Source organism: Crinia signifera, chromosome 1 (assembly GCF_055691185.1).
Source record: "Crinia signifera chromosome 1, ASM5569118v1, whole genome shotgun sequence".
Classification (NCBI taxonomy): Eukaryota; Metazoa; Chordata; class Amphibia; order Anura; family Myobatrachidae; genus Crinia; species Crinia signifera.
The window spans coordinates 363017358-363041266 of record NC_139217.1 but is presented as its reverse complement, the minus strand read 5'-3'; the positions used below and the strand labels follow the sequence as shown (position 1 = coordinate 363041266).

The 23909-nt window shown below is 41.8% G+C and overlaps 1 protein-coding gene across 7 annotated transcripts in view; it reads left to right on the top strand.

Annotated features, from left to right (window-relative positions):
* SFSWAP (splicing factor SWAP) overlaps positions 1 to 23909 on the top strand; it is a 127043-nt gene that overhangs the window by 1002 nt on the left and 102132 nt on the right. For 4 of the 7 annotated variants that reach the window (XM_083150188.1, XM_083150166.1, XM_083150172.1 and 1 more), the window contains exons 2-7: positions 9608 to 9777; positions 10246 to 10386; positions 15862 to 15938; positions 18619 to 18844; positions 21795 to 21922; positions 23496 to 23634. In XM_083150188.1, coding sequence (XP_083006314.1) covers positions 9608 to 9777; positions 10246 to 10386; positions 15862 to 15938; positions 18619 to 18844; positions 21795 to 21922; positions 23496 to 23634 — 881 coding nt within the window. Of the gene's footprint in view, positions 1 to 4103; positions 9204 to 9607; positions 9778 to 10245; positions 10387 to 15859; positions 15939 to 18618; positions 18845 to 21794; positions 21923 to 23495; positions 23635 to 23909 lie in introns of those variants that run through there. The other 3 variants (XM_083150182.1, XM_083150176.1, XM_083150170.1) reach the window with 3 other exon arrangements.

Genomic DNA, 23909 nt, shown 5'->3' with positions numbered 1-23909 from the left:
TCTTGCCAAATAGATTTATTAAAAAGCAATATCAGCATGCCCAGCTGGGCACATACTTAAGAACCAAAATCTGGCAGATAAGTCACCTGTTTGCTCCCAATTGCTGGAAAATGGAGGAAAACGGTAGTTCGGACAAAATAGTTAATTTTTTCTTTTATGCAACTTGTTTAAGCGGAATTTGGGAATAAACAGGTGATTGTCATTTGCTCCCATACAGTGCCAGGTTTTGGTTCCAACAATCAAATAGGTGTGTGGCCAGCTTTACGCATTTGAATGTCACCCTAACACAATGGATTTACTACAGATATAATATTGTAAACTCCATTTTCATTGAAAAGTGGATCATTTTCTTTTTCACTAAAATACTTTTACTATTGTTTGTTTTAATAAGTAAAACATGCCAACAATCCCCCACACCACAGCCAAAAAAGTGTCACACCTTCAGAGCTGATAGGAACTACTGAGCTTCTTTAATTACTAAGATGTATGTATTTAAATTCTCATCAAAGCATTTGAACGTGTGTTAGTACTTTTACATGCTAGTACTAGAAATGCTTTGGGTACTTGTGTATTATAGCGGCGCCCATCGCATCGTATACCATAAGGCATGCGATGCGACGCAATATAGTACAATGTCATACAATTTTAAAATTGTATGGCATACAATGCCATACAATGCGATGCGATTAAAAATTGTATAAGCACCCTAATGGGTGCTTACAATGTTAAATGCACCCCCCCCCCCCCCCCCCACTATAAACTATAAACATGAACCCGAAGCGTGGCGAGCGTCGGCGGTCGGCGTGGAGTTGAGAATAGAAAGTGTGGCGAGCCCGAAGCGTGGCGAGCGGACGCAGATACCTTCACAGGTATCGGCGTCCCATCGTGGGCTTCACAGGTATCCGCGTCCCCTCGCGGGGCTCGCCACGCTTCGGGCTCGGTGGCTCGCTGCGCTCGCCACACTTTCTATTCTCAACTCCACGCCGACGTGAATAGTGGGGGTATGAAAAGGTCAGAGGACGCGTACCGCCGCCCCTCGTGGGCTCACTACGCTCGCCACGCTTCGGGTTCACGTCTATAGTGGGGGGGGTGGCGTGGGGGTGCATTTAACATTGTAAGCACCCATTTGGGTGCTTAAAACCACCCTTTACAGTGCTTATACAATGTTTCATCGCATAGGGGGCCAAAATCGCATCGCATGCCATCGGGTGCATGGCATGCGATGCGATAAAAACATTGCGCGATGTACATCGGGGGCGCCGCTATAATACACAAGTACCATGCTTTGGATAAATAAACCGCATGATTTAATTTCATGTAAGTGGTTTGCATTTCTCTTGCATTTTAAATGACTAAATCAATAGTATTATACAAGTCTGAATCCTATTTACAAGTTATGCACCTGTGACTACATAAGGCCTATTAGATGGCCGCAAAAGAGAAATGTATGTAGGATGTGTAATGTACATAAGGCCTAATAGATGGCCGCAAAAGTCAAAAGAGAATTGTATGTAGGTTGTATAATGTACATGAATCTGCCATTTTACAGCGTTTTGGTGACCTACACAATATTTTGTTTGAGGTATGAAGTAACACTATGTGGTGTGGTGTTAGCATTCTTCTCTCTAGGCTTGTTAATGGGGCAGGTTCAGGTTGAACTCCACAGATAAGTGTCATCCTGGAGTAGTGTTCATTCTAGCACACGCTATCTTTGAAAACCCATGCAGTTCCTGTTCCCTGCCTGGGTTGTTACTGTCTGCTGTGGTGTTTCTAGCACAAGTCTGGTTTGCGTATCAGTGCTGATATACAGACCACACTGTGCTAGAAGCACTACAGTAGACGGCGACACCCCAGGCAGGGAAGAGGAACTGCATGGGTTTTCAAAGATAGCGGTGCTAGAATGAACACTACTGGAGCCATTCAGTTTATTTAGTCTTGCTTACCCCACTTGTACCATCTGGGGCTTTACAATGAATGCATATAGTTCCTTGCAGCCTCAGGAGCCTTGAGGCAAAATTAATGTTAAACAGCCTCTTGGACTAAAATTATAGGGAAGCCTAAAGATTTCAGCAGTTAATGTGGAATCTGCGTTATTGCGAGACAGAAATGCAGAAAAAATTGTAAATGGCTTTGGACGTTAAACCCATTTGATAAACTATAGATTTCTATTGTATATATTGATAACTGGAAATGTAAGTCCCTTATTTTGCAGCAGCAATGGGGTTGGTCCAGTTCAGTGCACTGTGAATAGTGTCAGGAGGGAACTCCCAGAGCTATTAAGTCAGTGCACTTTTATGTCGGAGAATGCTGGTTCTCGCAGATTTAGTTGAGAACCAGCATTTTTCTACTCAAGTGCCCCATCATGATGCTGTTTGGGTCGAGCTAGTGCACAAAAGAGCATCACTGACCCTGTTTTGTTGGATTTCTGCTCCCACCCCATTGAACTGAGTAGGTCCTTCAGTGCGCTGAATTGAATCGACTCAAATGTATTATTTTATAGTATGTGGCCCTGTTTAAATGAAATGATCTAAATGCATATACTCCTTAATCTTGAGGGCAGCAGAATACATATTAGTTGAAGAATTCCTACGTTAGTGATTGCTAGTTGACATATGCAATTTTTTTCTTCTAAATTACTTATTGTTGACAAACCTACAATTTTTTTAATTCTACATTTTTTTTTTTTTGGTTTGGTTATTAACCATTAATGGCTATTGTGTTTCAGTTTAAAAAATACGTTGTTCTCAAACTTTTTAGAACAGTTTTGTGCATTTTTAGACATTTCAAAAATATTACTGAAAAAGTAAGCAATTTTTTTTTATTTAAACCAAGCAAAATTAAGTTAGTGTTTTTATTCTACAAAAGTCTCTTTATTGGTAAGAAAGTAATTTAGCACATGGGAGGGGGATTCCGTTGTTTCTGTAATTGGGCGCGATTGCTGCAGGTGTACACACTTCTACTCACCGCCTTCTGAAGTGGCTGTTTTGGCACACTAACCATAACTTTATACAGATTTAGCCCCAAACAGTATCACACACATCAATTCAGCCGCTTTATGCCGCTAAGCCCTGTCTGTTTTTATCTTGTATGTTACAATCTCCGTTCACTGAAGAGATTGGGTGCTATAAAACAATGGTAGTTTCTCGATCCCCATCAGTTTTGTACATTTTCCCATCATGCCCTGGGTCCACGTATACCTGGAGAGGGAATATAAATCTGAGGCGAGCGAAGCTAACCACCGTGCCCAAAGCATGAGAGCGTACAATGTAGCTAAAATGAAACAAAATAACCTAAACTTACGTGAATTACAGATAAAATACAAAACGTTGTGAGGGCATCTAACAACTTCCGCCCTCACCGAGCGTCCCATCCTGTAAACAAAACTGAAGGGGATCTAGTCTCTACCATAAAACAATTGAATTGCCCCATTATCTGATGTGTTCCCAGCAGAATTCAGTCATATTGAGGCTTATTTTCTTGTTATCAAAGTAATAATTCAAGATAATTATTTTGAAGACCTATACTGAGAAATTTCTTCAAATATGCTGCAGATTGACACACTAGAGGAGGGGGGGTAGCAGCAGTGGCTCCAAGTTTTCTATTGCACATTGCAAAGATCTACATCGGTGTGTTTCCCTTGCACCTAATAGCAGTTGGGTTGTCATCTCCACCACTAGAATATTGGCATGATAAATTTTAGTTTGGCAACTGTTCCTTCTCAAACTCAATAGTGTAGTGTTCACTCTAAGCTTCTTTTGCAGGGTGCTGCACCCTGCCCTCCTTTTTTGTGTGTGGCACTGTGCACCCTTACGCTGCCTCCCACTGTGCTGACATGCTGCTGAGAACTTTTGGTGTGTGCCATCATGTGTAATGGGTATTTTGGTGTGTGCCATCATGTGTAATGGGCATTATGGTGTGAGTTATACTGTGTAATTGTCATTACGGCAAAATATATAATGGACATAGCAGAGTATGACAATGTTTAATGGCCGTAATCCTAGTGCAATGTGTAATAAAATATATATATATATATATATATATATATATATATATATATATATATATATATATATATATATATATATATATATATTTGTTCCGAAATGTAAATTTCCAATATAAAATATGCCGTCTGGTGGTCAGCAACCCTGCCCTAAAAAAATCCTAGAGTGAACACTTTAGTGTCTGTATTTGCACAATATTGTTATACCCCTTTTACACCAAAAGGCCGGGGGACACTTGAATTTTTGGATTTAGCTCCAACCAGAGTGCGACCCGGCCTTTGACCCCTTTTACATCGTCATTCCCTTGGGATGACGTCAGTGGCGCTGGTTCCAGAGCCAGCGCTTGAAGATGATGTCATCTTCAAGCGCTGGCAAATCAACCAGCTGGGACCCCTGCAACACCAACCGACATGCTGGGGGGCAAACACCAGGGAAAGCTGCTGGGCCGCTCCCTGCCTCCGTGTGCCTCCAGCCTCTGTCCGTGAGGTTAATGGATGCCGGACACAGGCATCCATTCACCTCTTCCCCAGCTGCGCTGCTGTTCACATTGTACAGCAGACAGCAGCGGAGGCTGTATGTGCCCCCTGCCCAACCTCCGGACTGACTGCAAGATGCTGTGGTTGGGAGGTATGGGCTCCTCCATTAGTGTAAATGGGTCCCAGGTCAGATGACCTAGCTTTCCTGTTTGCACTGCCCTTGAACCAGAGTATGACCCTCGTTCAACCTGGAATTATTATTTTTTGAGCCCATTTACACCAAGCATTGACCCGGGTTGACTCTGCAATAACCTAGGTTATTGCTTTGGTGGAAATGGGGTTATAGTGTGATCACACGGGGCAATATATTACTAGCAATATATTGCTCAGCAATCATATTGCTCAGTGTCCCGTTTTCATCTGTGACCAGAGATTGTCGCAGATGAAAATGTCACACTGCCGGGAGAAGAGGCAGTAGAAGTCGCTTGTCGGAGGAGCATGCCCCTCCGACCAGCGACCATTCAGGGGCTGAAAACGGGAGCACGCACCCGGCGATTTATCGCTGATGCACACTCCAATTGCTGGTAATATGGTCGCTCAGTTGGACTTTTGGCCATCCAAACAGAGCACACCCAGTAGTTTGCATGGGATTTTCTGCTTTATGCGCTAAACCCGGAACATTTAGTCAATACATTCTCCATAACTAATGGGCATCTGGTGCGCACCCAATAACAAAAAACAATCCCCACCACCCTGGTATGACTAGAAATGTGACGATTCCAGGAGTTAAAAGTCCTAATGCACATATAGGGTTTCATTCAATTGTTTTTACCCCACGGCTACCACTAATTTACGTCCAAATGAGCAATACTTTTGTAGCCCGTTCGGGTGTGCGTAGTCATGGAGGGACGCATTTCAGCTCGCCGCCTCCTGAGGTAGCGAGCTGAAATGTGTATTAAGTTGGGTCTTTGGGACACAAGCCGTACTTCTGGATGCCCACACGTGGCAATTGCGCCTTGTGGGGGGGGGGTGGGCAGTTTAATTGCACCGATGTGCCTCCATTAAAGGTGCATATACATGGGGCAATATATTGCTCGGTAATCATATTGCTCAGTGTCCTGTTTTCATCTGCGACCAGAGGTGGTCGCAGATGAAAATTTCACACTGCCTGGAGAAGAGACCATATTGCCAGTGATAAGTGTACCGTGTGTACACAGCTTAAGTTTGGGCACCCTGGGTCAGTTCTCCATACTATTTGTTGAGCTCATATCACTGTTTCAGTATGGATGACATTAGCCCTTATTCTGGTTCACACGCAGAGGCAAATTCCTTCCCAAATGGACAAAACCATTTGCAGAGAGATTTAGATTTGGGTGAGTTATTTTGTTTCTGTGCAGGGAAAATACTGTCTGCTTTATTTTTACACTGCAATATAGATCTCACTTTGAAGTAAAACCCCCCCACCCAAATCTAATGCCCTCTGCACAAGTTACATCTGCCCCACCTGCAATGCACAAAGTTTTGTCCATCTGAGAAGGAATTTGCCATTGCGAATGAACTAGATTATAGCTGTATGCCAGAGATTCTGTTGGGTGTTTTTGGAGATTCACAGTCATACTCAGCATTGACTGACTTTCTAGAGCCAAATTTAACCGCTTAAACATTGAGTTTACATCCAGAACATAAGCTGCTCTTTAACCTTTTTAATGCAAGGTAGCTCTGCGCTCTTTTGAGCCTAAGATACGTACACACAGGCATTGAAAAACAATTGTTGGTAATTTTAGCATTGCAATGAGACTGCATTAGAGTATATGCTATTATAGCACTTTCACAGATGCAGAATTTACAATTTTAACGCTGTTATCTATGATTAGAAATGAACACTTGATAATGCTTGAGTCAATGTCTTCATTGACACAACTAATGGTCAAGTGCATACATGACCATTTTTTTTTCGTAAAGCTCCGTTGTGTGTGTGAGTGCTTTCGTAGGTTTTTATGACCTGCACGAAATGCGCTGAATTTTAATGCCTGTGTGTATGACCCCATATGATGTACTTATGTCATGATTTTACTTTTCAGTAATGTGTACGAGGAAGCCTTCATCGGTGGACTGCCCCATTGTGTCTCGGGGCACCAGTTTTTTTTTTTCTTGTCTTTAGTGGGATGAAAGAGACAATAAAAAAATGTTCTGACTGCTTTTGTATTGAAAATCCCCATATATAATTTTTTTTTTTTTTGTGCGTGCAACTAGGTACTTTTACCTGCCTTAATGAAAGCGTAAGCCCTACATACGCTTATGCGGCCTACTGAAGTTAGACTATTTTTAGTGTTACTTCTATGTTCTGATTATGTTTATTTTTGAGTGGTAGGGGATTAGCAGTTCTTACATGGCTGGTTATCCTCATGTTTTTGTGTATTTCTAGGACCACCTACAGATTTTCACTAAAAAGATATGTATTTAGAATTCTTGTTTATCCATTTGATTTAAGCCAAGTGGACATTAATATCTACATCTCCTTCTGTTGTGAACACCATTAATTGCAAATAACTGCTTAATGTGTTTATAGCATGTTCTGTGAAGGCAGAAATTTAAACCTTCAATTTGAATAAAATGGTATACTGTAGTTTTGTAAGTTAAGGAGGTTTTTGTTTTTTAATGTCAATTTTGACTATTAGCTTTCTTAATGCTTTTTTCTTTCTGAAGAACGTAGTTTATTGTAGATCTATTCTGCATTTGTACTGATCAGTGCTGCATCAACTATTTAAGGCCCCCTTACACTTGTGAGATTTTGTCAGATTTGAAACAATTCAGATGGATTGGGACAATTTATCTGACAAGATCTGATGCACCTGTCTGACAAAATCTTATGTTCCTGATGTGTAGGACCCAATGCACAATCCCGTGCCATTGGGTATAACCAAAAGATTGCAAGAGATTGATCCTCCTGCACATAGGATAAATCTTGAGTCAATCAGGTCCAACTTGTTGGACAAGTGTAAGGGGGCCTAGTGTATGTGTTTTGAGGAACTATTGCGTCTACAACAGATCTAGTATCATCTAGCTCAGTGGTCACCAACCTTAGCTGGTGTGTGTGAACTACTCTAGAAGAACAAAACTTCCTCAAGAGCTACTTAATAAAAAAAAAGTTCTCACGTGGTTTGAGTACGTATCTGATTCCAGCCACCACGTTAATATGACTACCACCTGAAGCATGGAGGCTGTACTGCTGTCTCCCACACCAGCAGCATGCAGGAATCCTCTCCCCATCCTGCAGTAACTCCTATCTACCTTTTAGCTTACCTCTGCTGTGTTGTGCATCTTTGAGGGTCCCCCTGCAGTCTTCTCTCTGCTCTTGTACACTGACACTGGATCCCCCTGTAGATGCTAGTGGCTTCCCAGTTCTAGCCTCCTGCCTTTTTGGTGACTCCTGTAATCAGGCCCTGATTAGAGACACTGTCACAATTTTTATTACTCTTGGGCCAGTATTCAATGCTCCCGATTCACTGGGGTTTTTTGGGGGGCGAATCGGGCTGTTTTCACTCCTTGCAGTGAATCTTTTTCACTGAAAATATGATTCACCTTATTCAATGTTCACTGTTTGCCGAAAGCGAACAGTGAATGCCGGCCAGTTCTCTGTATCATGCTTGCAGCAATTTGCTGGTGTATTTCAATGGGGTTTTCACTGGGATTTGCCGAGAGTGTATTCAATGCTAAGATGGAGTACTGCTTTCTCCCTGATTTTTTCCATGATTCACCATTTTGCATTCGACATCTGAACTGTAAAGTGATCTTTTAAAATAAAGGTGTTTTTTTTCTGTAAAGGGGCATGCTATTTTTTTTTTTTTTACACATTCGCCAGCACGGAGCCGCTCATTAAATATTCATATATTCACTTCACACTGGTCCCGGCTTATTACGAGCGGGACTGATGAAGCGGCTCCCTACCCCTGTCCCCTGCCAGCTCTCCCAAGGATGGCAGGGGCAGCTTCTGCTGCCTGTGTCTCCGGGAGCCCTCCTTCTTCCCCACATATTCTGGGGCAGGCAGGGAGGCTTACATCTCCCTGCCTGCTGCCGGCTCCCTGCGGCATTCGCTGCAGGGGTTAAAATTCGCCGTCAGGGGCAGCGAGCCCCTGCGGCGTTGATCAGGGTGACAGGGATGGCTGGCAGCAAATGCTGCAGCCCTCCGGAACCCTGTGAATGTGCGGCGAATCCTAAACAGGATTCGCTGCACATGGAGAAAATCCGCATTGAATACTCCCCTTAGTTGAGTCATCTGTACTGCAGCTACCCAAATTATGACCTCAAGGTATCGGTAGCTAATGAGCTACAGGTTGGCGACCACTGATCTAGCTTATTCCATATATATTGGATATCTGCTAGCACCGTTGAACCACATTATCAAATCAAATTTTTTATGATGGTCCCTCTATATCTGTCAGTTACAGTACATCAGTGGTGCCTGAACAAATACTCTTGGCTACCTGGTTAATTGTTTTCCCACAAAGCCTCCTTAAACTACATACGAATGTTTGTTACCATGTATGTGTGTCTCTCTACTACATAACCAGAACTTATTTCCTCAGCCGTTTGGCTAAGGGTCGAGCCTAGCCATGATTTTACCACCAAGAGATCTTCGTATCTGCAGTGAAGATTTCTGCTGAGAGATGCGGACTAGCAGAAAGAAGCGAGAAAATTTCCAGCCTTTGGTTCTTACGGATAGGTATTTATGTGTTCGGGTTCGTGTGAATGTAAATTAGAAGTTTCCAGACCCTTCAAAAATTTACAAATAATCTATTTAGCTCAGTAAATGGTTGGAAAAGAAACGGTAAGAACTAATAAAAGAAAATTGCCATGAGGCATTTTGACATTAGAATTATCATTGACTTATTTCTAAGTAAGTACAATATTGAGATTCGATTTATTAAAATCTTTACGATCATGCAGAGTAGTCTAGACAGTGCACACATGTCCAAAGTTGACATAAATAAGAGAACCTGTTTTCAGAAAATAAAACCTTTTTATAGTGGGTTAGTTTTGTGGCAGGACAGATTAGACAGGTAAGTTCTTATATTGAAAGTCTACAGTATAAAGGACATTGTACTCACCATTTTCTTCGTGTTGCAGGTATGACGGGCGTGGTCATCTGCATGATCTCTCTGATTATGACGCAGAGCACAACTCCTGGAACAGGAACTACAATTTATCTGAAGAGGAGGCTCGAATTGAGGCTTTGTGTGATGAAGAGAGGTATTTAGCGTTGCATACGGACTTACTTGAAGAGGAAGCAAGGCAAGGTACGTAAACTATAAAGAGAAATATATATTTTTTTAGAAATGTTTAGTGACTTTCCTATTTGCTAAAAAGGTGAATGGAATTTTGATTTTATACTCACTCTTTCTGATATTATCTATTTGACAGTACCCATTGGAATGGAAAACCGCTCTCTGAATGTGGACCACAGGATAGTTTTATTTGTAGAGACTGACCTTTCAGTACACTGGAATATACTCCCTTTATTTAATAATAAGAAAATAATCAGCAAGCTGCACATTTTTTTTAGAACCCTGAACTTTATCATGTATGTGCTCTCAAGTATGCTTACTAGGACAAGTAATTTGCCTTTTTTTTTCCTGTTCTTTAGTGATATATATCGTTTGGAATCTATTATTAGGACTGGTTTCCCTACCGGGTCTTGCATATTTATTTTGTTTGTTTTTTTTGTTTTGATTTGTATAATTTTAATGTTAGTATTTTCCTTCAAGAGGAAGAATATAAACGGCTAAGCGAAGCCTTGGCAGAAGATGGAATGTATAATTCTGTGGGTTTTCAATATAAAAGTGACTATTATGATCCTTCACAACCCACTGAAGAGGAAGAGCCACAAAGAGATAAAGATGACAAAGGTACATTATTGCTTTACTGTATCAGGTACCCCCAAAAAATTGCAGCTTTAAGAGCAGTAAGTGCCATTAGCTTTTATTGCTGTAAGGTTGGAACAAATAATAGTGTTCCGTTTCTGTGTTTGTTTAAAGGATAAATCCACCATTGGTTTTAGTATGCATTTTAGGGTTGAATGCAATTTGCTTGCAATGTGGGCGGGACCTTCCTGGGGGACAGGATCGCATGCGATCCTTTGGCATACAATGTATTACATGAGATCCTAGCAGAGGCTATGGGCTGCAAGAAATATTAAGGGCAGCCAGCGAGGTCTGCGAATGAGATGCAAGGCACACGGGAGTGCGCCTGGCATCACAATTGCACCAAAACCACCTGCAATGTGCCAGTTTTCATGAGATCCATCGCAGCAATGCATCACAATCTCATGGGAAAAGGCCATATCGCACCATTGTATGGGCACCTTAAGCTACCAGAAGGTATTTAGCAGATATCTGGGATAAGTCTAACTAGATTTGCTGTAGCTTCCACTGCCTGTGGGTGAGCTTGACAACACTGCTGTGCATGTCTCCTATCCTAATACTACTTACTACCTAGACTAAGTTCTAAAAGGGCATACACACGGTGCCATTTTAAATAGTTTTCTAAGCAATCTGACTAGATTGCTTGGATATTAAGCACTGATTGCTCCATGTGTATACCCCGAGCGATGGCAATCCTTGGTCCCGCGGCTTTGCCTGACTAGGTCTTGACTATATGTAGTCAAAATCAAGTCAGATTGCTTAGCAAGTAACTCCACATTGTGTGCAGAATGAGCGATCTAGATTTTATAATCACTCACTTGCATCTCCCTGTGAGCTACCTGTATAAACCCACTATTGAAATAACCCTTTCTTGCGTAAAATAAATCACTTCACTAAATTGCTTTGCACAGGTTGCTGCATTTGTATGGGTGATCTGTGCGTGATCTAGACCCTGGGACATCACCCACCCTAAATTGCTCAGCACAAAAGTTTGGCACACATCTCAACATGTGTATGCACCTTAACAGGAAATGGAAACTGCATGTTTTTGACACTGTGCTTTTGAGGGCGGACCCTTGGGATTATTAAACAAAATCTATTTGAGTTAATGTATAGCCACTTTCCTCCAATAACCTGGTGTCTAAGATAGTGTTGTGTGATTGCTGATGACAACTTTTTCATACATCCTTTTGGGATATTTAAGGTGCTTTTATTAGTGATGGTGCAATGCAGAGTTTTGCTGTATCCTTCATGGTCTGGATCATTATTTGTGCAGTGAAAAGCTAAAACTGAGAAGACTGCGGTTCATTGACCTAGACTCATCCAGCATCTAATGGTTTATTTCTTGCTGTGGCAGCACTGGAGCTCGGTTCTTGTGTAGGATATCACAGCTTCATGAATTCCAACTGCACAGACTTTGTTCACATCTGACCTTTTTATGTATGCCCAAAGCCCATTACTTTTTTAGTTTTTAGAGACTTTCTGTGCCACTTTAACTAACTGATGCTCAGTCAAAACAAGCATTAAGCTGAACTTTAGAAATGGAATATTTTCTACCCCTTGCCTTGGAAATAATTGATGTCCCTTGGCTGTATAATGCCTTTTAAATAGGTTGAGCGATTCTTTTCATCTTGCCTGATTAGTATTCATTGGAAACAATTGTATTGACCCTCAGTAAATACAACTTTTCCTGTTGACTAGTATTAATAATTTTGCATAGATTTGATTTAGCAAGTTGGCAAATGTAAGCATGTTTAATGTCTCCAAATGTTAACGCAGAGAGAAAGAAATAGGCAATTTTTGACATATGGCTGAATTGATCTGTTCATGTTACATTCTTCATATCAATTGGATTTTGACATTCAAACTACAGTGTAAACAATATGGCTAACTATTATTATACTACAGCAACTGTCTTTTTAATAAACAAAAATATGTCTTTTCTACAATATTTCAGCCGTTACATGAAAAGTGCAGAGAATTCATTGGTGTCTCCTGTTACATTCCTGCAGCCCCCAAATTTTTTGTAAATAATCGAGCTGTGTATGAATGGTATTTATACACCCTAACTTCGTCCACTGCCCTGGCTTGCTCATTTGCTTACCTTGCAACTCCCCTGCCCGCTCTCACCTTCAAACTGCTTCCCTGCTGGAATTGGCAGAACAGCTTCTCGGTGTAGCTGAAGATATGTATGTGAGGCCGTGCAAGATGGTGCTCAGATGGCTTCCAGGGTCTCAGCTACAGCTATCTCCTCACGAAGGGCCCTTGTGGCTCTACTACTGAATGCGGATTCTGAATCCAAATGTTCCTTACAATGTTTTCTGCTTTTGAAGGTGAACTGGTTAGCAATATTTACCAGGCTACCAGGGGCTAAGCACATTTTCTTCTGGTGGCTGCCCCTCAGCAGCAAGGTTTGAGTTTACAAGCTTTTTGCTCCTCCTTTAAGGGTGGAGCATCCACTAGAGGTCAATCTGCCAGATGCGGTTTCTTCCCCAAGCAAGTGTTTGGCTTCTGAGGGCAGATGTTCTGGTGTCAGACGATGCTTGGGGGCTTAAACTCTGGAGAAGCCTAGCGAAAGTTGCATGGAGTTGTTGTCTGACACCTTGGTGTAGAGCATCATTTCTAGAGGTTACATCATTGACCTCAGAGGGGCCACCATACAGCTATTCTCTTCCCTGGGATGTAGAGATGAAGGTGGTGGTTAACCATGCTAATGATTTCTCATCTTGGAATGGAAACTAATGGTGTTTTACAACAATTCTGTTCCATCATGAATATTCGAGCATTGAAAAGCAGGCTGTGAGTGAATCATTTTTGGAATGGAATTGCTCTGATCAGTGATCCACAGCATGGACAACAAATTTCTGACCACTCTGGTCTTGTGAAACGGGTTGCCTTTTATATGCAGCTCTAAGATCAGAGATGGCTCTGCTAATCAGTGTGCTTGAACTCCGGGGCTCAGTCAGTCCTAGTTGGCCAGATGTATTCACCCATGGCAGTGGCATTGTTAAATCGTCATGGAGGCACAAAGAGTGTGGCAGCACAAATCCTTTCCCAGGCAGAGACCTTTGTTCCAGCACACTTTGCGGTCTTCTTACTGGGAGTAAAAAATTGGGAAGTGGACTTCCTAAGCAGAACCACATTCCCCTGGGAGCGTGATCACTCCATCCATAAGTTTCAAACAGTTTGATTGGAAGTGGAGCCTTTCGCTGGTTGACTTTATGGCCTTTTGACACAAGTTCCACAATTTTTTATAAGATCCAGGGACCCATTTTCGGTCTAATGTATCTGCTCCCAATTATTCTAGTATTGCTTTGGGTACTAAAGTGCATCAAAGATCAACAGGAAACTGGTTTTGTCATGCAATTACTACAGGGAATGGAAATGGAAGAACAGATTTTGACATGTCAATTTTGTTTTTGTTATATTTTTTTCCAAGTATTTGGCCCTTTTTCTAGAGGTCAAAATTATTTTTTATAGGGCATGATGTTTCATCCTGTGGTGGGAGCACCATGAGATCTTAATCTGGGTCTATTGACTCTCTCAAAGAGTTTGTTGCATGGAAGTTGGTCCTCCTTTATGACTTTTGTCTCAACTCAGGGTGTTTCTGAATTTGAAACTCTGTCCTGCAAACCTTTCAGATTTCCACTTAAATAGCTTTTTCAGTTTCTCCTCCTTTAGTGATTGGTCAGGGCAGGGATAATCTGGCTCTGCTAGACGTAGTCTGAGCTTTGTTGATTTTCTTGGAAAAAAACGTATTTTCCGCCCGCACAGATTCTTTGCTTGTTCTTTGACGCACATTAATTTAGTTGGCTTCCTGCAAAGCTGAAAAATGCATTTTTGATCCATTTAATCATCGCTCAAACCTTTTTTGCGTGGCGACCAGCACCATTCTAGGTGTTGACACATTCTACTAGGGCGGTGGTGAACTCTTGGGTACAGCAACATAGGGCCTTTAGAAGAACAAGTCTGTTTTGCAACTAGTTGTCCCTCTAGCCACAAGTTTGCCTCTGCATCGCCCACCATTCTCTGCGTACGGTTCTCCAGTCATGCAGTCTGAGCATTCCCTCCCCTGGGAGCTGCTGTTGGACATACCGTGGTCCACCATCTCCCATCCTTGCTGCATTTAAAAAATATTTTTTTTTTTTCTTAAGCAGGCAAAGACACTACATTCAATTAGTCATGCTCAGTCTGGATGGGTTTTGGGTCTTGACAGTCTTTTCCCTACTGGTTTCCACTTGGTGGACTCTTTAGAAAAATTAGTACTGCCATGGGATTGCAGTGGAAACACATTTAGGATTTAAAGTTATAGTTTAATTTAAATGTCAACTGTCAAATGTCAGCCTGCTTAAGAGTAAAGGTTTTAGCGGTAAGTGACCAAAAATACTTTTATTTTGCCCCATGACATCTGGAGGACAAAATCAGATCTGTGTTTTATACTGTGACCGGCACTGTAATAGACATCACTCCCCCATTTTTAAGAGGCAGCGTGCAGTTTGGATGGTAGGAACTTTGTTGAGCCTTTCCAAGCGTAATCAGTTGTTGGTGTACAATGTGAAAATCTGTGTGTGGATGCAAGCCTTAAGCTGGTTACACACACACACAGATTTATTTGGCTGGTGTGACCACAAATCTGGAAATGTATGGGAGAAAATGACCAATTGCTCCCAAACACTGGAAAATGGCTAAAAATAGTTTGGTTTAATTTGATAAATCAAATGACCTTAACCAATTTATCTGAATGACCTTTGTTTGTTTTCCAGCATTTGGGTGCGAATAGTCGCATGTGCTCCTATTCAGTGCCAGCATTTTCTTCCCATCAGATAGATTGGACAGATAATTCTGTAGGTGTGTACCCAGCATTAGTCCTTTTTTTGTGTGCATGCATAGTGCAGATGTGTATTGCACAAAAAAATCCCTGATCCCGCAATGCAATCTAAATGAAAAAAACAAAAACTGGAAATGTAATATGTCATTAAAAACTAAAAAAGATTTTAGTTAATGGCTTACTCAAGTTAAACGAAGAACTTTGTGTAGTTGAAAAATGTGTATTACACAATGACAGCATATGTGATCGCTGATTCTTTTGCAGACAAGAAAAACCTACAGAATAGACTGCTGCATATTAGCCTTGTCAATAAAAAACCTTACTAGTATTCGTCAGATTCAGTTTTTTTTTTTTTTTATCACTTCTATTAAGTTCAAATTTTGTTCTTTAACCCTTTCAAGTCCAACTTCTAGTTAGGCTCAACAGCCCTAGCACTAGTAGCAGATCCAATGATGATCCACTTTTATATAAGAACATTAACATCATTCAATGTAGACCATTTTTTAATAAATAAAACTTACAATTAATTTAAACCTTGAAACCAGACTGTTTTGAATTGCAAAAAAATATAATTTAGACTGCAAAAGGTTAAAATACTACAATGTGGTCCTTTCAATGTTTGTACTTTTTAGATTCAAGTGATCCTGAAGATAATGAGGAACCTTTTATTGCACCGGAAGGGCTAAATGTAGCCCCTGACGTAGAGCTGGTAAGAATGGCGTTAAGCTTGTACTTATGATCATTAACACCCTGCAAACTTTTCACGTGTCACTGTTTGGTACAAGGTTAAAATTCATAGATATGTTCTTCATGTAATGTTAGGACTCTGTAATGGGCAGTATTTTTGCAGTTAAATTGACCAGGAGGGTGTTGCAGAATAGAAACATTTCGGCCAGTGTAAGTGGAGATAAAATGCACAGTAAAGTTTACAAAATGCAAACCTATAACAGGATGCGGGTTTTGTAACCAGTATGGCCAGAAAGAGAAACTTTTTTCTTAAAAAATAAATAAGTAAATAAATAATTGATGATGCTTCAATAATTTGGGTTAAAAAATACTTTGCTTTGTGAAGTCATTTGTATTTCAGTATTATAACCTGTAAAAAGTGGATTAATACTTGTGTTTTTGTTATGGAAAATGGTTTCATGGCCAAGGCTGCAGATTAGCTTTTGGGTGTTTGACATCTTGTGTTTTTCATTTCCTGTCCCCACTGATGGATCACAGTGTCCAGCAGGTGGGGAAAGTTGCAGTGTAATGAACACTGCCATTGAATAGATCACATGTATGGTATCTATTCAAAGTGAACGAGAGCTTTGGGGACAACTCAGCATTCCTGTAACTGCTGGATAGCTCCCACCTTAAGTTGCCATAAGCTAGTTCAATTGAGTGACCAGCTTCGCAATGGCTGCATTCTTACAACTTGATGGCAAGCTGTAATGTGTATTGATCTGTGGCGCTCTTTATTTGTACTGTATTTTTGTTATTTATTCAATGTTATGCCAAGCTTTGTTTCCCTGTATTGTTCCTTTGTACGGCGCTGCGAAACACTTGTGGCGCCTTATAAATAAAATTATTATAATAATAATAATTTAGCCACTCCTATGCTGTGTGCGTGTGCTGTGTGATAATCTAGTTCAAACCAAACTCTTCCTTATCAGCTGAGTGCCATTTATACCATCTCTTTACTGGGTCCATTGAGCAGAGAGAGAATCTTAAGTACTGCAATAATAATTTTTCTGGCACTAGACGAAAATTGATTGCTGGATCATACTCCAACTCATAAATTATTTGTTCAGCTTTATTTCCAAAGGGGACCAGTATATAGTTTATCCAATGTTGAAACTTGTATGGGGACAATCTATAAAATGTAAATACAAACCAAAAAACAAAGTATCTATCAGTGGCGTAACAATAGCCCCACAGCCCCCGCGGTATCGGGGAGGCGCTGTGTAAGTGCGGGCACCGGAGGGCTGCTGGACTATTGTAATGCCACCGCCACAGACCCGCAGATTTACCTGTATTCGCTGCGATGGTCCCGGCTCCCCTCCTGGCTTCATTCTGATGCTATGGAGACGGACCATCATAAAATGTGGATATTTTGTGATGGTCTGTTTTTCATAGCATCAGAATAAAGCCAGGAGGGGAGCCGGGACCACCGCAGCAAATACAGGTAAGTCTGCGGGGGGGGGGGCACTGCTTTATTATCGGCAGGGGGCACTTCTAGTTACGCCACTGGTATCTATTTATCCATCTATCTAGTGTCCGTTTAGTTCCGAAACACTGCCATCTGCTGGCAGCAAGTAAAACTATATCTAACATTTGCTTCAAGCAGGCTTATTGGTGAATAATATTTGGACCATAGTATTCAGTAGTTTATTGGTTTTTAGCTGCTCTTAACACCCATATTTTATAGGCCGTATGCAATTGCCATATCGCTAGGGATGCAGCAATGTGCAGTTGTTTTTGTTTTTTTTGTGCTGATCGCACTAATTATGATCTTGTTAAGCCATGCTGCTAATTAAGTGCACCATGAAAATCCCGTTTTAGCACTCATATGGGTGTTTAACGCTGATTTTAGCTTGCCACATTTGAATATGGCCCTATGAGTTTGTATTGGGCTAATCATGCCATGTGATTACCAGATTGGCAGTATTGGAGTTTATTCAGTTGTCCCATCTCTCCTGTTCCCTAGCTGTTTATCCCAGTAAATAGCCACATAGCAATCCAAGCATAGTCTATTACAGTGACTGAAAACCTTTTTCACTTTAGTCTCAGCAATACATAAACCAATATATTACATTAAAGAGACTGAATTCTGTAACCTCCTATCAGCTGGCATATATGTGATGAGATTTCGTGTCCGCTTTTGAAAATTGTGTACAGCTAGAGCAGATATAACCAATGTCCCTTTTGCGTCTTTAACTTTTTATGTGCCTCTGTGTAGTACGTATCTGTTAGCATGTTTAAGCTGAACGAAAATGAAGCAACTTCTGCATTACACTAATGGCCCCTACATCGCTGTGTGTAGGGACCGTAGTGGTGCATGCTAGATATTAATCGATCAGAGCCAGATCAATCTGCTGAGCGATCTTGCTGAAGCGTGCTGGTCCTGAAGGCCTGTTTTTTGGCTGTCATACTCTGGTTTACTGAGACAATAGGTGTTCACTATAGAGTTATATGAATATAGTTAAATTTGATTAAATCTCTATTTCACTATGTTTAACTTTTACGGACCATTACAGGGATCCTTTTATTTAATGCTGTAGCGTGCAGCTTTAATGCTTTTAAACTAATGTTGCAGGTTTTTTTTTTATTTTTTTTTTTTTTTTAAATAAAATCTTTCATTCAAAAAAGTAACCTTCTCTTTTTATTTTTTTCCTTTCCATCAGCCACCCACAGCAAAAATGCATGCTATTATAGAGCGCACAGCTAATTTTGTCTGCAAGCAGGGTGCTCAGTTTGAGATAATGTTAAAAGCCAAACAAGCACGAAACTCTCAATTTGACTTTCTACGTTTTGATCACTACCTCAACCCTTACTACAAGCACATACAAAAAGCTATGAAGGAAGGACGCTACACCCTGCTGGCAGAGAAACGAAAAGATGAGCGGAAAAGTAAGAAACCTTACTTGATTCTTAATAACCTTTTTAAATAGGATTTAAGAGATATGGTGTAACTAGTGTTCCCTCCAGGATCGCATGAGGGCAGGGTGCTGGAGGACAAGGGGCACTTTGAATATGGTGGGGCTCGTCCGTCGACGCCGCCGAAGTGTATGTTGGGGGCGTGCCCGGGACCTACCTGGGCGCTGGGCTTCTCCCTAGAGCTCCGGAAGCCTGCAGCGGGGATGAACAGGCTGGGTGGGTTTAGCAGGCCACCACGTAACGGGCAGGGTGTGTTTTGCCCTTTAAAAATCTGACTAATGCCCTGCTAAAACAGCCTAGCGTGAACAATAGGTAAAATTGAGATGACATTGGATCTTCAAATCTAAAAATGGGCATCAACTACCTAATTGTAATAGCTATAGCAGTGATTGTAAGCAGTGGAATATTTGTGTAATTTTCAAAACTAGCGCAAAACACTGATCACCATACACTACCAATTGCAAGTCCAATGTATTGCAGATTTACATAACTTTTTGTTACAATGCCCGCCTGGGCACAGGGAGAAACTGCTGGAGACAGGAGGCTGGAGTTCAGACGTGAGCCCGTAGCCGGGACCGCCGCTTAGGACGGCCACAGCGTACCCTACACTTACTCTATTGAGTCCCCCGGGCAGATGGCAAACCCCTGCAGAGCTAGGCTTCACCTGTGGCCGCCGCGTTCGAAGGAGCGAGTTATGCCCGCTCCAAACTTGATGCAGCTAGGTATGGACAAGGGGTGAGCAATCGCCAGGGGGTAGCTCAAGAGGATAGTCTAACTAATGGGCCTAGCTGGGAAATAACCCCTGACTGCCGGCACCAGGCCAAAGACGGGATTGCGATCCAGTCGCAGACACAAGAGACGGAGGGGAATCTCCAAACAGTGGTTCAACACAGTGACTCCCCAAAGCAGGGTCCAGAATGGAAGAGGGAATCCCTGCCTAGATGGAACTAGGGAGACAGGCTGAGGGGAGATCCGAAGGGAACTGGAGGGAAATAACACGAAAGGGAGGATTGACGGGCCCACGGAGGGGCCGAGCCCCAAAAACCCCCGAAAAATTTTGCAGTAAACCGCCCCTGAAAGCAAAGCCACGACAGGCTACGGAGCAAAAGTAAGAATCACCGGGCTCCACAGGAGCACTTACGTGACCCACTGAGGAAAGGAGAGTGAGGATCGGATGAAGGCACAGGCACAGGACCACAGAGTAGTGCAGTACCAAAGGAAGTTGACAGAGACCGGGACCAGGCAAGGAAGAGATCCCACCGAAGGAATACCAGCACGGATGCACTGGGGACCAGAGATATAAGCCATAGGCTATAGCCGGCGTCTGTGCCCAGCAGACGCCGGCTATTTATTTATAACTGGCGCCGCCTGCGTGACGTCAGGCGCGCGTGTCCCCGGCCGCCGGGCGGAAGTTCGGAGTACGTTGCCTAGCAACGCCCCGTCGCCCGGCCTCAGAGCGAGGCTTGGGACGCTGCCTGGCAACGTCCCCAGCGCCACCGCCACTGGAAGGGATGGCTGCCGGGCTGTGGCCATCCCCTCCATGATAATCTTCTGTGTGCGGCACGGCTCCCTGGCCGTGCGGGATTTCACCGTCCGGCAGGAGCCGGAGTGTGTGAAACCGGCCTCAGGCCATGGGTTCTACTAAACAAGGTCTGCTCAAATTCTGTCCTCAGAATTCCAAACAGATGATGTTTTACTGGTCTCCTCACAGAATCACAATTGATTAATTAGTGCCCCTGTGAGTGGTTGTAGGGTCCTGAGGACAGAGTTTGAGAACCACTGAAATAAACCATCCATTGTTAATAATTTAGAAATTCATGCAGTTGTTAGTTTGAACAACTCTTTTTTTTTTTTTTTTTTTTTTTTTTTTTTTTCCTAGTTTAAAACAATTTTTATCCTAAGCATACAGATACGTCTTCATACATCATTGCTGCAGTCGAGTCAAATGGCTCCTCTTGGCACACCAAATCGCTCTAAAACATTCTTGCGTCAGGGATCATGCTGAAAACACATCTTAGTCACAATATATTGCAAGTAGGAAGCATGAGGAGAATGCTGATTTTGATATGTGACAGACACACACACACACACACACACACACACACACACACACACACCTTTGTCTGGCTTGGTCTCTGAATCTGCATACAAAGTAATATATGTAATGCAGCAGCCCCAGTTCATATGCTTCTTATGCAGACTCGATCACACACTCTATGCAAGTGTCATGTTTTTAAAATGAATCAGCAGTGTCTCCTTGTGTGTCATAGAAACATTTTCCTACTGTGCTCACACCAGACATCTTGTGCTTTACAACGTTTTGGGGTTGATTCAATTCACACCGCTAAGTATAGCACTGGGGTGGAACTCCCACAACTATTTAAATCAGCGCACCATTATGTTGGAGAATGCTAGTACTCGTGGGGTTTTGTTCTCCACACCCCAGGGTGGCTGCTGACAGGAATACACTAGTAGGACTTTGCACCGTACTGATTACAATAGTTCTGGAAGATCCCTCCCAGCGCTATTCACAGCGCTGTGAATTGAATCAATCCCATTGTGGCTAGATGTTTCAGGATGCATCTGTACATTGTTGTGCATTGACACCTTGATGACTGTGCCAATTTTTAAAATGTTATGATTAAGTGAGCACCCCAAGATTAATATTTATATATTTTCCCTAAATAGAATTTAGCAGAATCTCTTCAAATCGAATGAACTTGAATTTTTAATTGAAACTTCAAAAGTTACATTACAGCTCTTCATGTTCTATTTATAAACTGCTGATAGATTCAGTTACCAGGAAGCAACTGACACATGACCATGAAGCTAGTAAGGTTATCACTAATGACCCAACAAGGCACTCCTGTTATTATTTAATATTAACTGCTGTAGTTAAATGAAGTGATTTTTACTATTCCAGAATTTGTGGCCGGTGCAGAGCAAAATGATGATGACGACGATGATGATGACGATAATGAAGGTGGTGATTACCTACATCCAAGTTTATTTGCCTCAAAGCGATGCAGCAGACTTGAAGAGCTCACAAAGGTATTTATTAAAATCACTCACCACGCTTGTCTTAAAAAGCTATTTTTTTATTTAAGATTACACAAAGCCCACATTTCCGTTCACCATCATCGGTTTATATACAGTGTGGCAGACGGCTCATCTTAATCATAATCACATAAGCCTTGTGATACCAATGCACTGCTGTGAATCCCAGCCTGGAATACATTTGTACCAAGGAATGGATTCTGGCTTAGATGATATGTAGATACCAAAACACTATTACGCATTCCAGCTGGTGCATGTGAGGTCTGACAATACACAATGTTCAGTTATAGCAGACCACAAGGGAGGAAGGATACCGAAAAGGTATTTGTATGCAAAAGAAAAAATAATTATATATAGATTTTTCCCTTTCATCTGTAGGGGACACTGAAGAGCAATATATGGTGGGGTATAGATGGGTGATCAGTGAAGCAGGGCACTTTAAATTTAAATGTTTGACTGACTCCTCCACCTCATTTGCCCCTCCTCGAGACCAGTTATAAAAATGTGCCTACTATGTACATTGGGGTAACTGTTAGCCCCTGTCAAGACTGCATTGTGGGAGCTGCTGGGGGAACAGGTTCCCACCTTGAGGGGTTGGCCCCCGGGTCCCTGGTTGCAGGGATATCAGACCCTGAGGAACCTCTCACATACACCAGCATAATGCTGATATGGAGCCCCAGTTTCTTTGCAGAACTGCAAGTACGAGGATGATAGCACCTCAAGTAAATAGGGTGTAAATGCCCCCCCTCCCTCCCCGAATTTAGTGTTGTGTACACAGTGAACCTGAAGGTTGGGACTACAACTTAAAGTAGCACCCCATGCACCTGATCTGAACATTTTTTTTTTTACCAGTTTGGTCCCTGGTATCCACAGATTGCAAAAATCATCCCGATTCAAACTTTAGTATTGGGGATCTGGGGATCCACCAGAGAGATGTGGTCACCTTTGTGCTGGTTGATGGGCAAAGAGTGTTTGTGGTCTCTGTTCTTAGTGGCTAGTATGTATGTTTATTGTTCTTCTATTCGTGCTGCACCTCCTCCTTTGTTTGTGTTATCCATCTATCCTTGGGCACAGTATATAACTGGTCTGGGGGAGGGGCCAGTCACTTTTAAACGTAAGGCACTCTGCTCTACTGATCACCCATCTTATACCATACTCTCCAGCGTCCCCTATGGCATCGGGGAAAGGGATTTATTGGTAAGTACCAAAATCCATTACTTTTTTTTTTCCTTTTAAATATTCTATTACTTGCACGCAAGCCAATTTTAATGTACTGTTTGATTACAAGGAGTAAACAATTCTCACATGTGGGCAAGAGCTGATAAAATCATGATTGGGAATTATATACAGGTTAGAGTGCAACCAAGCTATATTCTGTAAACCTAATTATGCACATGGTTTTTAGACTGATCTGTTTTTATATTTTCAAGGCTACGTTTTTTTAATTGTATGTATTAAGAGGTGTATGTAATGTTTAGTTATGTTTTTTATATTTGGTTATTTCTAATGGTTTTTATTCTTTTTAATTAGATAGCTTACTGTGTTTTTTTTTTTATATACTTTACAGCCCTTAAAGGTAATCGATCCTGACCACCCACTTGCAGCTCTTGTCAGGAAGGCTCAGAGTGAGAAGCTGGCCTCTCAGCTGGCTCTGAATGCTGCAGCTGCACCTGCTCCTGCAGCTCCGATAGAAAGTACAACAGAAAGTAAGTTAGATATGTAGTCTATTCATAGTGCTTGACTATGATTGTCACGAATAGCTAATATTTTAAGTACATTTACCATAATTTCTCTTATTTGCTTTTCTGTCCCATTCATCAGTTGAATGTCCACTGTATTACTTTGTTTACATACTGTGTTATGTAGGTAACTTTAATGCTGTGTACGCATGGGGTAATATGATTGCTGGGGATATATTGCTAGCAATATATCCCCAGCAATCATATTGCTCAGTGTCTCCTTTTCATCAGCGATGAAAAGG